At 42.0% G+C, this 15,437-nt stretch overlaps 1 protein-coding gene across 1 annotated transcript; it reads left to right on the top strand.

Moving 5' to 3' along the window:
- Window positions 1-1,080: 1,080 nt before the first annotated feature.
- Window positions 1,081-7,909, top strand: LOC148036576 (putative phospholipid-transporting ATPase 4). The gene is made up of 11 exons (XM_087678567.1): window positions 1,081-2,141; window positions 2,824-4,178; window positions 4,290-4,400; window positions 4,498-4,774; window positions 4,908-4,996; window positions 5,098-5,206; window positions 5,289-5,498; window positions 5,595-5,720; window positions 5,809-5,907; window positions 5,991-6,182; window positions 6,306-7,909. The coding sequence occupies exons 1-11, from the start codon at window positions 1,725-1,727 to the stop codon at window positions 6,960-6,962; spliced, it is 3,642 nt and encodes a 1,213-aa protein (XP_087534693.1). The 5' UTR covers window positions 1,081-1,724; the 3' UTR covers window positions 6,963-7,909.
- Window positions 7,910-15,437: the final 7,528 nt, after the last annotated feature.

Below are 15,437 nucleotides of genomic sequence, written 5' to 3'. Positions count from 1 at the left end.
GAAGAACAATAGGCTTGGGGTTAAAATGGAGGTTCGGGAGATAACCGAACCTCCAGCCAAAATAAGAAAGGAGAAGAGATATACTTTTTTTAAATTAATACAAATAGCCTGTTGAGAGAGAGAGAGAGAGAGAGAGAGGGGGGGGGGGGCAAGGGATGATAAAAATATGGACGAGAAAAAGTAAAGGAGAGAAAATTGATGGAAGGGAGAGAGAGTATAGCTTACAAATGCTTATGAAAGACACACACAACATGCACACTTATCAAACACAAATACATGCATGTACACTAGCATGAATGCAAACACATACATGGATACACACATGTGCAAATGCATGCACACGTACATCAATATGTGTATGCACATACAAAGATGGCGACACAACATACACATACACATGCAGAATTGCATAAAAGATAAATTGAGAGAGAGAAAGAGAGAGAGAGAGCTCTTTGTGGCTAGTGTTCTATGTATGTAGTTCGAGGCGTGATCCATACAAATGAAAGGGACATGGAAAGAGTTAGATACCATAGGAAAAATCGAGTATCCTATAAATTTTGAGTCTTGATTTCAATCCATACAATTCATTCACAGATACATTAAAATGTGCTGCTTATTGTAATTTGGAGTGATGGGGAGGCTGTCATGGCCCTTGGGCCCTCCGGAGCCTATGAAGTGGCTGCTTCTAGACGAGACCGGGTGACTTTTGTCTATATCACAAAGGGAAGGAGGGGTAGCTTCCAAAGTTCCCATGTGCTTTTGACTGTCCTAAGAACCTGAAAACTCAAGGGAGCCGCCGCGCGATTCAAACCGGAAGGCAAACGTTTCAAAGAGAAGCCCAAGCGAAGGTGTAAGACTTTTTGAAACGACAGGAGCCTGCAAGGAATAAGGCATGCTCTCTTATGAGCCCATTTTGGGCGGGGGGGGATTCATTCAATTAAGAAAACATAATTTTACCACTCAAAATTAATTTAGAAATTCAAACAAGTGAGCAAAAACGCCTTGCACAGACGAAAGCATAAATTAACCTACCTGGTATTAATTAAAGAAAAAAAAAAGAAGAACAGACACCTTTCGCACACTACTACGCGCTTCAACAGGCCGGTCAAAGCACAACTCGTTTCCTCTGTTGTGTGTGCGTGTGCGTGTGTGTCTCACAACGATGGAGCTTCCTCCATTGCCTTGATCTTTCTCTTTTCCAGCAGGAAGCTCGGTAGATTTAAGGGCTTCTGCATAGCCTTAGCCTTTGTCTCGTCAAGCAGGAAGTCGGCACATGCCCGGTCAAGCAGGAATTCCGCACGATTAGCAGCATCCATCAAAGGAGCTTGCGTTTCTTACAGCATCCATCAAAGGAGCTTGCGTTTCTTACATTCAGTTGATCTCCATCACAGAACTTTCACCACAGTCTTTGCAGCAGTTCTACCATTGCTCCTTCATCAAATCCAGCCAAATTGGGGTACAAACCATTCTGAGAGAAGCAGTTGAGCCATTGCTGCTGCATCAAATCCAGCCATTGGGGTCACATCATTCTGACAAAAGTAACTTCCTCGGTTGAGCCTTATCAAATCCAGCCATTGGGGGTACATCATTCTGAGAGAAGCAATTTCCTCAGTTGAGACCATTGCTGCTGCATCAAATCCAGCCATTTGAAACAATATCACTGTGGGAAATACGATCACCATCAAGAGGCACAATTTGTTTAAGCAGAGGTTCACATCCTTTCAATGGGCTCCGAGGAGAGAGCCAAGGAGAAGAAAAGAAAGCGGATCAGGCTCAGCAAGATCTACTCATACTCATGTGTCAGACCTACCGTTGATGAAGGAGATGCCATTGTGCCCATTGGAGGGCCCGGCTTTTCCCGGGTCGTCTTTTGCAATCAGGCAGAGAGGCACAGAAAGAAGCCGTTCAAGTACCGTTCCAACTACGTTTCCACCACAAAGTACAACATTCTCACCTTCATACCCAAGGCACTGTTTGAACAGTTCCGTCGAGTTGCGAATCTGTACTTCCTGTTCGCAGCCGGGCTTGCCCTCACACCACTGACCCCTTTCTCACCAGCCTCTCTCATCGCACCCCTGATTTTTGTGGTGGGAGTCAGTATGTTAAAGGAGGCAGTCGAAGATTGGCGACGCTTCTTGCAGGTTTATTTACAAACTAAAGAGCTGTTCTGTTTATCATGTCCTCTGTGATTCGATGCTGTTCTCTGACTGGAGATCCGTTGAGAGTTGGCAAATGCATTATCACTTCACCATATTCACCTTGTGTGGTCTCACTTGTAGCTTGTGAGTTGTTGCAGTGCGACCCTATCAGGTTTCTACTAATCAGAAGAAAATGTTGGTCCCATCAAGATGTCACAGAAGTCTTCATTTGCATGTTTTGTTAAAGTTATCACATAATAATGCTACATGATGTTTAGAAAGGTCGGAAAGGTCAATGTGCATTCATTAATGCATGTGTACAACTGTTGGGGTCCATTCTGGTGCCAAAACATATGATGACAGATCCAGGTGCAGATTCTGCGACACATCTAGTCTTTGTCCATTTTTCAAAATTCATCTATTTTGCCTGCCACCATACAAATACGTGTAGCATTGCCAGTATATTTGGGAAATAGTTTTACCACTCCGCACAGACATCTTTTGAATGCTTGAGTTGTTGGCATTGCGTGGCTGGTTCTCATTGTGATGTGGACTTGTTACACGGAGATCTATTGGTTCCATTTGTGGACATTGCATTAAACATCACTTGCAGTAAGAGCACCTTTATTTAAGATTGTGCACTAAAGGTCAGCCTTAAAATCATCACTGACTTTTGCATTTGCAGGATAGGGAAGTGAATGGCCGCAAAGTGAAGGTGCATGTCAGCAGTGGGAAATTTAATGATACAGAGTGGCAAAAAATAAGGGTTGGAGATGTTGTTCGTGTTGAAAAAGATCAGTTTTTCCCAGCAGATCTTCTTATGCTGTCATCAAGCTATCCAGATGGTGTGTGTTATGTGGAAACCATGAATCTGGATGGAGAAACCAACTTGAAGCTCAAGAAGACTGTTGAAGTCACTCTTGAGCTGGATGGTGAGGAAGAATTTGGGGGATTTTCAGGACTTGTCCGGTGCGAGGACCCTAATCCTCATCTGTACAACTTTGTGGGCAATTTAGAGTATGATGGATCAGTTTTACCACTAGGGCCTCAGCAAATTCTTCTTAGAGATTCCAAGCTCAGGAATACACAGTATATTTATGGAGTTGTGATTTTTAGCGGGCATGATACGAAGGTCATGCAAAATGCCACAGAGCCTCCGTCAAAGAGGAGTCGGATTGAGCGGAAGATGGATTCCATCATCTACTTGCTGTTCGCTGTGCTTGTATCCATATCCATTATTGGCTCAATTGTGTTTGGTGTTCGGACTAGTCATGACATGCCGAGCTGGTGGTATCTGAGACCTGATGATCCCACTGATTACTTTGATCCAGAGAAACCCTTCTTGGCAGCCTTTTTGCAGCTCTTGACAGCACTTATCCTCTATGGCTACCTCATTCCAATTTCTCTGTATGTGTCAATAGAGGTGGTGAAAGTGTTGCAAGCAAGGTTTATCAACCAAGATCTTCACATGTACCATGATGAGACTGACAAGCCTGCCCATGCAAGAACTTCAAACTTGAACGAGGAACTTGGTCAAGTAGATACAGTCTTATCGGATAAGACTGGCACTCTCACTTGTAATCAGATGGAATTTTTGAAGTGCTCTATTGCAGGCACATCGTATGGCATGGGTATTACAGAAGTGGAGAGAGCTACTGCCAAGAGAATGCAAAAAAGTGGGCAAGATTTGAAGGACACGTCTATGTCCATAGAAATGCCAATGGATGACAGTACCGCAATTGAAATGGTTGAAAAGCCTCATGTCAAGGGATTCAATTTTGATGATGCACGCCTGATGAATGGGAATTGGGTTTTAGAACCTCAAGCAGAAGAGATCCAGATGTTTTTTCGTATTTTGGCTGTCTGTCAGACTGCAATACCTGAAGAAGAGGAGGATGGCAGTATCCACTACGAAGCAGAGTCGCCTGATGAAGGAGCTTTTGTTGTTGCAGCGAGGGAGTTTGGGTTTGAATTCTTCAAAAGGACCCAAACGAGTGTGCATCTAAGGGAAATGCATACATCTGGAAAAATTGTTGAACGGTGAGCATCAGCCTCTCGTACTTCAAATACTTGCACAGATCACCTTTTGCATAATGTTTTAAAGTTACTGTCCTAACTTAGCTTACATATGTGTGTCTGTTTCATTAACAGTGAGTACAAAGTGCTGAATTTGCTGGAATTCAACAGCACAAGAAAGCGAATGTCTGTGGTTATCAAAGACGAGGATGACCGGATCTTCGTCTTTTGTAAGGGGGCAGACAGGTGTGTTGCAAGTCTCTTACTTCTCCTTTCAATTACTTTTGCTTTATGTAAGGCATGTTTCGGAATTGCTTACATTGAACTTTATGTTTGCTTGCAGTGTAATATTTGACAGGTTAAGCAAGACTGGACGAGAATATCAGGGTTCAACAACCATTCATCTAGCCAAGTATGGTGATGCAGGACTTAGGACATTGGCCCTTGCATACCGGAAACTTGATGAATCAACATACAAAGAGTGGAATGAGGTATTTTTGAAGGCTAAGACATCCATTGGTGCAGACAGGGATTCCAAGCTAGATGAAGCCTCCGACATGATTGAAAGGGAGTTGACTCTTGTTGGAGCCACAGCTGTAGAAGACAAGTTACAGAAAGGGGTAAGTACTGTACCAGCCGTATTTCTTTCATTTCTATGGATGGTGACTTCCTAAAAGTGTCAAGCTTGATTGTGTTGTAGATGTCTGTGCTTTCAAGAGGAGGATGTTAATGTATCATGCATTCCCTTGGCAGGTCCCAGAGTGCATAGACAAGCTTGCTCTTGCTGGTCTTAAAATTTGGGTTCTAACAGGTGACAAGCTAGAAACAGCTATCAACATTGGGTATGTTCTTGAAGCAGTGTCTTTGTACACGGAAAAGTTAAATCAGAAATTTTTGTGCTCTGTTTGGAGCTGCTTCTAATGCTTTACTTTTCTTGTCACAGTTTTGCTTGTAGCTTACTCAGGCAAGACATGAAACAAATTCTTGTAACATTGGACTCTGCAACTGTGAAGGCAGCTGAAGATTTCAATGACAAGGAAACAGCTGAGAAGGTGTGTCTATTTCTTAATAAGTCTGTCTTAATGATTGCCTTAAGCTGAAACAGAGAAGCTGAATGCTTTACTATGTTTACAGCTTTATCGGGAAAGCATTTTGAAGCAACTTACTGTTGGACATCAGCAAATAAGTCTAGACTCAGAATTTGATATTGCTTTTGCACTTATAATCGATGGCAAAGCATTGGGCTATGCTTTAGAAGATGCATTGAAAGAAAAGTTTCTGCAGCTAGCTGTTGAATGTGCTTCAGTTATATGTTGTCGAGTCTCACCCAAGCAAAAAGCCCTGGTATTATTCCTCTTTTCCTCTTTGCTAAGGGTTCTTCTGCTAGTTTGATATGCACATAGGCTCAAGAAATGTAATGTATTTTTGGTGTTGTGGTAGGTTACTAGACTGGTGAAAGAAGGAAAGGGCAAAACCACTTTGGCCATAGGAGATGGTGCAAATGATGTGGGTATGATCCAGGAGGCAGACATTGGTGTTGGTATCAGTGGGGTTGAAGGGATGCAGGTGAGATCTAAAACCTTGCAGCCGCATATTTTGGACCAAACCTAGGAAATATGTACCATTTCACAGGTGGATGTGGGATGTTTTGCAGGCGGTGATGGCAAGCGATTTTTCAATTGCACAGTTTCGTTTTTTAGAACGCCTGCTGATTGTGCATGGCCATTGGTGCTACAAGCGAATTGCGACCATGGTACTTAACACTACTTTTCTGTTTTAGCTGGAAAGATGATTTTATGTGCTTTGTAAAACTTTTGACAATACTTGCTGTTGCAGGTTTGTTATTTTTTCTACAAGAATATCGTGTTTGGATTGACATTATTCTATTTTCAAGCGTATTCCAACTTCTCCGGGCAATCACTTTACAATGACTGGTTCTCGACTTTTTTCAATGTCCTCTTCACATCCCTTCCAGTTCTTGCCTTGGGTGTATTTGAGCAGGATGTTGAAGCACATGTCTGCCTTGCGGTATGAGAACTTCTCTTAACTTGTCAAGCTCACTTGAAACTTTCTCTGCTCAAGGGATTTCTGTTTAACTGCTATGCCAATCCTGATGCTAGTGTTAATTTCTCGGAAATTTTACTTTCACAGTTTCCTAGCATATATCAACAAGGTCCCAAGAACATGTTTTTCAGCTGGGCTCGCATCCAGGCTTGGATGGCCAATGGTGTATACAGTTCTGTATTATCCTTTTTCCTCACTATTGGCATTTTCCAATATCAAGCTTTCAGAAAAGGTGGTGAAGTTGCAGGATTTGAGGCTCTTGGGGCTACTATGTATACTGTAATCATATGGGTGGTTAATTGTCAGATTGCCCTTGCCACAAGTCACTTCACGTGGATTCAGCATGCTTCCATCTGGGGTAGCATTGCTCTGTGGTACTTATTCCTCCTCGTCTACGGCTTTGTGACTCCAGTTTTATCAACCACTGCATATTATGTTCTAGTAGAAGCCTTGGTGCCAGCTTCACTCTTCTGGTTGACAACCTTTGTGGTGACACTAGCCTGCATATTTCCATACTTTGTGTTTTCTGTGTTTCAACGACGCTTTTGGCCAATGGACCATCACATTATTCAGGAAATGAAATATCTGGGAAAAGATATAGAGGATCCTGATATGTGGTCTGAAGAAAAGAAAAAGGCTGTTGAGAAAGCTAAGATTGGCTTCACAGCGAGAGTTGAGGCAAAGATTAGGCAGGTCAAGGAAAAGTTCCAAAGTCGCACATCACCGTTAAGATACCTCAAGTAACAGCTGTCAATGTGAACCACGGAAATACTGTCTCAGAATCTCCACCCTTACTCTATACACATAGGCAAGGAGGAGGCAACTCTAATCATCAAGAAACAAGTGCCTGCCCTAATGGTGATGATCTAACAAACGTATGCCCTGTTTCTGTAAAAGCAAAATCAGGTTCAGAGTCTATGATTGACTCTGCTTTAAATTGTTACAAACAAGGAAGCATCATATGCCTGTACAGCTGTCATTTTCGGACAACAGTTACACATTCAGCTCCCTTTTATGTACGAGCTGGCATTGTGTCAGCAGTTACAACAAATTCGATATGTAAACAGTAGATAGATCATTCTTTTTGTACATATGGAGACACCTACATTTTTTCATCTGTGCCAGACACACTGGACAGATACTTATGGCATTAGAACAACACCGCTACTCAAGTTTTGGTTGGAAGAGGACATCCGAGGTTTACTTGCCACACTAAGGATTACTTTTCTGAAGAGTCCGAAAGCTGGATGACAATCACCAAAAGGAAAGCCTCCTACTTAGCCAAGACGCCTGCGGAGCAGATAGTTGGTGTACCTGCTTAGCATTCAACTGTAACATATGAAGGCATGAGGGAAGATTTTCTCAGCATGACTGATGCTTGTTAGGGATGCAGAGCCCAGTCCTTGCAAGACGAGCGCTCTTCGATTTACTGACTCCAAAATCAGCAGCGGGTCACAATAGGTCTTGACAGCTGTATTTGGTGATCTAAGGCTAAATGTTCTTGAGCATTGTTCTCAAACTGCATCAGGTCAAGCTCTTAGCTGAACCTCATACACATCAATATTATACTTGTCATCTAGTTTTTTCTTTCCCGTGCTTCACTTCAGAGCCTTGATTATCAAGGGGGACTGTAAAGACTTCTTATTCGACTAATTCAACATACATTCCATTTTTGGTTAAATAATCCAAATACTTTGGAATTTCTTATCTTAATGCTTTGTTGGCATTCAAATGTTTAGTAAGACATAAATTCCACATTGCTTGGGCTTAAATGTGACATCAATGAATATGAGGTAGTGAGTTCTCATTTCCTTCTGATTTGGGGAATTCACATCTTAACCAGTTCTTTAGTTGATTTATTTGACTTTGCATTTTGGTGCTTTTATTTACAGTCAAGGGGGTTATCTTGTTATGCTGCTTCGTCGATGATTAAATCTACCATTATTATGCAATACTGGATCTGGCTAAAGTAAAATATCAACTATCAAGGTTCTCTCTCATCTTGTAAAGAAACCCTGCAAATATGGGTGACATAGAATTCTCACTATTGAGGTCAGACTATAGAAAGCCTCCCCTGATCCTACTCCCAAATCACTCATACATGTGTCTGTCAGGTTTGGTGTCAGTACTAAAGCTTCAAGTTGTTCATTAAGTATGATCCTATCCCTGCATGTACCTGTTTTTTCATCACAAGGAAGGGGGGAGATGCTTACACGAGCATGCCAACCCGGCAGGCAAGTTGCAACTAAAAAAGCAAGAACTCCATGTTGCTCTGTGTCAAATCAAACCTTGACAAAGCTTCTCCTTTTGCCTGCATATGGATAGGACAGAATATCAGATTCATCAATATATCAAACTGCAAGTTTGATATTGTGAGTCTACGGCACTTGAGCTTTGGCTTGGACCTCTGCTGGAAGCAGAAATATGAGAAAGGCAACCACAAAAGATGCACTTATGAACTTAGTGGGAAAATGTAGGTCAAGTTCTTTCCAAACAATTAAACAAGTCCATGGCAAGGCAAAAATTGTATCTGGGCATGACAAATGGTTTTATTTGACAGGACATCTTGCTCTAACCACTATGAAATGGATCTGATCCTCTCTGGTCACCCAGGGCTCATTTAGGAGCAGAAGAAGAGTTGTGATCTTTGTCTGATATCATGCGAGTTACTGGTCTGTAGGGCTTGCCATACCATTGCTGCCACCACACATGCTTCCCTTTCAAGGTGAAATGCACCTTAACACAGCTTTTCCTCACGACTGTGCTAAGGACCAAACCATCAAATTGCTGCAAAAAGAGAATGAATGTGATGTGAGAAGGTTCAATTTCAGGGTGTTAATTGAGGACCCTCTTTGATTGAGCTGTTGAGTACGTGGGCCAATAAATTGATGGTCCCAAAAGAGTTGCATTTTAAGAGGGCAAGCAAGAGCCATTAAATTTTCTCAAGCTTCCTGACGAAGGTTCAAATGCTACTGTGCAGGCTTGGCTCTGAAAATTTTCACTCCTGTGCGTCCTTCAGGCTCCCACAAAACTGTAATACTATTACAATGAAAGCCCACGTTTGTGATCCCTAAGTGTTGAAATGGAGATTTTGTTTTCTTGGTGGGAGCTTGGCCTTGGAGTAGCGAATCGAACAAGCCATCAATTGTGCAAAACAGTGGGGAATCATCGAAGCACACAGCGATCCATTTTTGCTGCAAATCTGCATTGGAATCCTGCACCTCAGCTTCTGTTTTGGTGCTAGCTTGGCATTGCCATGATCACATTCTCTTATTTCATACTTGGATGCTGTTGAGCAAGTAAAATGCAAGGCCTCAATTAAGAGAATATTATCTTGCATTTCAACCTAATTAGCTGCACAAAAATAGCCCCAAAAAGAGTGTCTATGGAAAATATATTTCATTAGAGTGACAGTAGGACAAATGCCCAAAAATCTCCTTCAAAAAGGCATGTGGGCATCCATTCTCTGACCCCCATTCCCACAGTCAGTGTGCACTTTAATCACTTGCGTCTTCATCATTGCCCTTGTCAGCTACTGGCCATCTGCTAGTGGTTCTGCCCAGGTGCTGCTGCCTATGTGCTCATGGTTCTGCCCTTCATAGTAGTCACAAGTTTTGGACACAGCAAGTCTATAGGAAATGAGTTTCAAAGAAGTTTAAGTTTCCTACAGTACTAATTTTTAGGAAATGTCAAAAGAACATTTCTCATACATATTAAAACAGTATGGTTCATAGAGCTTGTATACATGAAGTATTCGAATAGTATAGTCTATATTATATAGTGTAGTTAAAAGGGTAGTGGCCACATTACTACTTACGATGATCAAGGGAAAAATATTTAAAAGGAAACTCATGAATATCAAAGATCAAGTTCAAGCAAAGGCATGTCGCATGTGTAATAAAAGTGGCAAACATTCTAGTAAAACTGTCAAACAAGACCCATGGACCTTGCCAAACTGTTCATATGTAGATGGAAAGTATTAAAAAGTCACTCTTGAATCCTAGAAAATATATCACGACTTGCCCTCCACATCCTCCTCAATCTCCTTATCCTCACTCACACTACTACAAGTGGAGGTCTTATAGTAAAAAAAGTATTTATTGAGAGGGAGGGAGGGAGGGAGGGAGAGGTCACGAGATATCACAATGCCAAAGGTGCCTTGCAATTGACGTTATTTCTAAGGAAAAGATGAGAAATGCTTCATGACGTTTTTCGGACTCTTAAAGTTTATGAATGATAGGAAACACCTTTAATTTGTATGAAACATTTGTTACAAGTTTTCATATATTTAGAGACACAGTTTCCATGCAACTGGTTGCTGCCCCAACACTCCACAACTACCAATGTGATTTGAAGCCACACCTGTCGCTGCATTTGCTCATGCGGCTCTCGCCCTACTGCTGTTGGTTATCCTCAGGAGGCACTACATTTTCCATCGTTCTAATCTCTGACACTATTGGGTTCCAACATCCAACCTGCTGCCCTGCCATCTTCAGCCCTCTGCATTGGATTTCTTCTCCAACATTGGTGGCTTGCTGCACTCGGGACTCGTTCTTGGAAACAACTCTCTTCATCGAGCCACTCCCATGAGAGAGAGTGGCTGTTGGACAGTCTCACTTCACTCAACGACAGACAATGGTTCTTGGATAGTCTCTCACTCCACTCCACGAGAGACAATGGTGTTACTGGATAGTCTCCCCTCCTTGAGCTCCTACATCTATAATTGGTCCCTCATGATGCATTGCCTTTTGTTTCATTTGGGGATGTTCTTGCTGCCACTCATTCACATATCCCTCTCATCTCTCTCTTATCACATATGCATTTTGATTCTCTCTCTCATGCTATTAGCAGCTAAGGATTAGGCTTCACTCATACACCTTCAACCTTAGATTATTCCTTCTTTTTCTAGCATATTGGGTTTAGGCTCTTTTTCTCATTTCTCTGAGACCTTAGCTTAAATCATTCTCATATTAGTGTTAGGCCTTTTTTAGGCTATCCTCCTCTTCTCCCTTAGGTGCATGCCACTCTACACCTTGGTACTCTATAGCCAAGAATGCTACCCAGACACATTGGACCTCCCATCTCTAATAATAACCATGTTACATGTAGAAGTGCAAATAGAGGACATGCCACAACAGTTCCACCTAATCTACCTACGACTGAGCACACGTACTTATCATGGCATGGCTGTGTTTGATATCCCCCTCACGTCTCCTAGATCTCTACCTTCAGCTGCTCAGATGCATATCCATCCCATTCTTTTAGTGCATCTATCCACACTGCTTCTGTCACTTAGATACATGGATATCCATTCTGTGCTTATAGGGTACCCTATTCCCCTCCTTGGGTTACCCACTCCCGATCGCTAGTCAATCCAGTCATGTCATGGCCACCGTGCATACCTCACTGATGTATGGTTGGCACTTTCGGGCCAATCCCTTAATGTACTCCATTCCCCATCCCTACTCTCCCTGTCCTTAGTGCTCACACCCTCGTTGCCATGTCCAAGCATGCTTCTAGTGATAACACTTGTTTTAATGGACTACACTATGCAACTTGGCTGAACCTTATGAAATAGAGCATTATCAATGATAGCAGTGCTCTCATGTGGGTTATTGCTGTAGGCTTAGGAGTCCCGATCCAAGCCGTTCAAAGGGTTGAGGCAGTGGAGAAAGATACTCGAAAGGAGAGAAGTAGCTCTTCCACAGTAAGTAAAAGAGGTATGTATCGGCTTGGAGAGAAGGCCACAATACTAGCAAAAGGAAGGAGAAGATGCTAATTCTGGTGAGCGAGCAGATGTGTTGCGGAGGCACGGGAGTGACTATAATGACAAAGAGAAACGAAGGTGCTATTCTCCTAAGTTTCCAAATGCATGGGCCCTTGGTATCACGAAGACTTACCTATTGCAACCCTTAGGCTTGACATGCGCAATGGAAGAGAACCACAAACATGAAGAGAAAGAGAGAGAAAGGTAGGAAGAGAGGAAGAAAAGAAAATTGCATTGAAGAATGCTGAATACAAAGGAGTGGATTGATGAGTCCTTGCATGCAACCCAAGGTGTTAGTGAGGGCACCGGATCAAGTTGAAAGGATGAGTTGATAGTGGTATCAATGGTGACAGAGATAGAAAATATTTAGCTTGCAATCCATGCTAGAGATGAAGAAGATTGCAACCACTTGATCGAGCACCTGTGAAGCAGAGGACTAGATGAATAATCAGCTAGCTAGGTACAACTATAAATAGCCTAATATGCTAGAAACTTGCCAACTAGTAATAAATAAGGCCATAATTGCTATTTGACCTGCATAAAATCAAAGCACATGATAGACATGTCAAAGCTCCTAATGTCCCCAGCTTGAGACTCGAAGGCAGGAGACGACATTGCATGACAAACATGATCGCTAACACCCCCCTTAAATCTTGGATGGGGTGGAAGAGCAAAGAAGAGGTAGATTCGAGGGAGATAGAAAGAGTGCCAATGCCGATGAAGTCCATGGATGTAGACCGTTGATGAAGAAGCTCCTCAGGATCCTGGGAATCCCCCTATGAAACGCTAGGATCCAAGAAATCCATAGCCACATCACCAAGATCGTCCCTCTTAAAGGGATGGGGGGTACGAGGGAATCACTAGATGAGAGGGTGGGGGATGGGAAAGAACTTATGGAATATATGGTGCACAAGCGAGAACAAGTGTAGCATTATACAACTGCCTTAGATGACTTGCATAAGAGAAGGGGAATGGACCCTGTAGAGCCTGCTCTCATGCGAACTTGTTGCTAAAACAACTCCTAAGGAAGAATCCTCAATAAATATGGCTTGCTTGGTGAAGACAACCTCGATACTGAGTCTATAAGGCCATAAATAGAGAGGAGTGGGAAGGCCCAAGTCTAGAACATGTAGGACTTTCAAAATGGAGTGTGAGGAATGGTCTGGCAATAACCATAAAGTACAGTTGCACTAATAGGCATTGAACGAATACCACCAATAGTGACAAAATCCTCAAATGGATGAAGATCCTATAGCATATCTCCTCATGGAGTCGTATGACTCGAAGCACCACTATCAATGAGCCAAGGGCTCTTTGGAGATGAGTCAACCACAGAAGATGAAACCAACCTTTCTTCCATGGATGGGTGGTAAATCCCTAATTATAATTTAATTACAACAGTAAACAATAAATGCAAATCTAAAAATACAAATTTACCTATTGATCTTAAACAATGCACACTCGATTGGCCCCAAAATTGATGCCCCTTTCGGTATTTCTTTAGCTTTATTGAAGAAGAATTTGTTTTGTAATGGGATTCTCCTGATCCCCTTCTCAATCCAAACTCCCCTTGCTATCCAAAGCGACCATCAAGTGTTCAATTTGATTTGCCCCTTGATTTGGGCACTTAATTGGCCTTCATCCACTTCATAGATGATGGAGATTCCCCAAATTCAATGGCTGGCTAGTCATGCACCTAAATTTAGTTGAAATTCACATTCAACCCTAAAAAATCCAAGTCTTGGAGCTTCCAATTTTTGGCACGCTTCCCTGAGGTTGCTGCTAAACCCTAATTTCTGCTATGAATTAGGTTTTATAGTAGAGAAAATTGCAATTTCTCGGCCTCCAAGGGTCCAAATGTTGAGATCCTCGAAGCAAGGATGTAAAATGACTGGGAGATGAGAGAGAAAGCTGTAGAGAGAAAATTCAGAGTTTTATTGCAAAGAATGACTGAAAATTAGTCAAATGCAAACTATCCTGCAAGAGCCACATTAAATGCTATCGCCTACAGTTGAGACATTCAAATTAGCTGTCACCTTGTACCTGGATACAATCGTCCAGTTGTGGAGGGTCTGAATCTACAATCGCCTCCTCAAAACTCACATGTGGCTAGCTACAACGGGTTGAAAGTAGGCCGGCCATGGTTGCTCACATCTCGCCCATATTTATTGCTACATCAATAATGATCTCATTTATCCTCTTCTTCAGCCTTTTACCAGCCTGTATGGACAAGTTTGCCAAGTTGCAGCCTTCCCAAATGGTTTTTCCAACGTTATCCATCATTAAATATTAATTTTTATCCTTTAATTTTTGAAAATTAATCTAATAATTATTTCGGTGCCTAGAAAAATAATCTAACTGGCCAATAATTAAATTGGCTAGACATCTTCCACTCCTGAGTCTCTCTGTGCCATCTTCGACCATTAGATCGACATTAGGTACCATTAAATGCCACATCTCTAGTGTCACCAAATTGACACTTATGGCCACATGAATGACCTAGGCCAGCAATCGACACCAGATACCACCAAGTACTTGTGCAACATAACTTATAGCAACTTTTGCCTTTGACATCCTGTGATTTTCGTGGGTCCCATGCTTGTAAATTTACTCTAACCCCAGTTGTACCTCACATGTGCAACATTTACTTAATCATGTGATTAAAAATTAATCCACATGTTAAGTGAGGTTTCAAAAATATATGTCCTCATGACAAAAGAAGTCTCCTCTAACACATGGATATGAAAGAACACAGAATCGTGGGTAATAGTTAGTGTAGAGGTAGAGGAAGGCCTAAATGATGTAGTTCCATTGTTTACTCTCGGACGAAGGTGAGGGTGCTTCTTCCAACACCTCTCCTCAGGATGTGTACCCGTCCCATAGTGTGGGTATCGAAACTTCTCTGAATCTATGTTAGATCTTGAAGAACATTCTCGTGTCTCCTTATTGGGTTTTACTTTTTTTGTCTCCTTCTTTCCTCCCCCCCCTCCTCTAATACCTATAGTAAAAGCTTTTCTGGAGCTGGATCCACTAGCTACCTCTTTCAGATGCTCATCATGCTCCAAGACAACCGGGGCAAGCTCCTCACATAGAAGAGTCCATTAGCAGGAGTTTGAGGTCACTTTTTGGCCTTTTAGCATGTAGAGAGTGTGTGAACTCCACCAATAAGGAGAAGGCTTCCTTGACGGAACTTTTTTTTCCAAAAATCTTTTTTGTATTCTCGAAAAGTAAATTTTACATTTTCTATATTGTTAGTTTTGTTGAAATGAGTAGAGTATTTATCACTTTCCAATAGTAAAGTAGAGTACTACCATTTTCCAATAGTAATGTTTTGCCGTCATATTTCAACCGTTTCCCTTACCAAGGGGAAAAAGGGTGGTGAAAGTCTCTCCTTGTTTGAAATATTTTAGTACTCAATGCTCATTCCCTCTCTCTTGCCTCTGCCTCTAGTC

Source organism: Lygodium microphyllum, chromosome 5, assembly GCF_053477565.2.
Source record: "Lygodium microphyllum isolate KBCC chromosome 5, Lygodium_microphyllum_v1.1.10, whole genome shotgun sequence".
Lineage (NCBI taxonomy): Eukaryota > Viridiplantae > Streptophyta > Polypodiopsida > Schizaeales > Lygodiaceae > Lygodium > Lygodium microphyllum.
The sequence above is the reverse complement of the archived record's forward strand: the minus strand, read 5'-3'. Positions and strand labels throughout refer to the sequence as shown.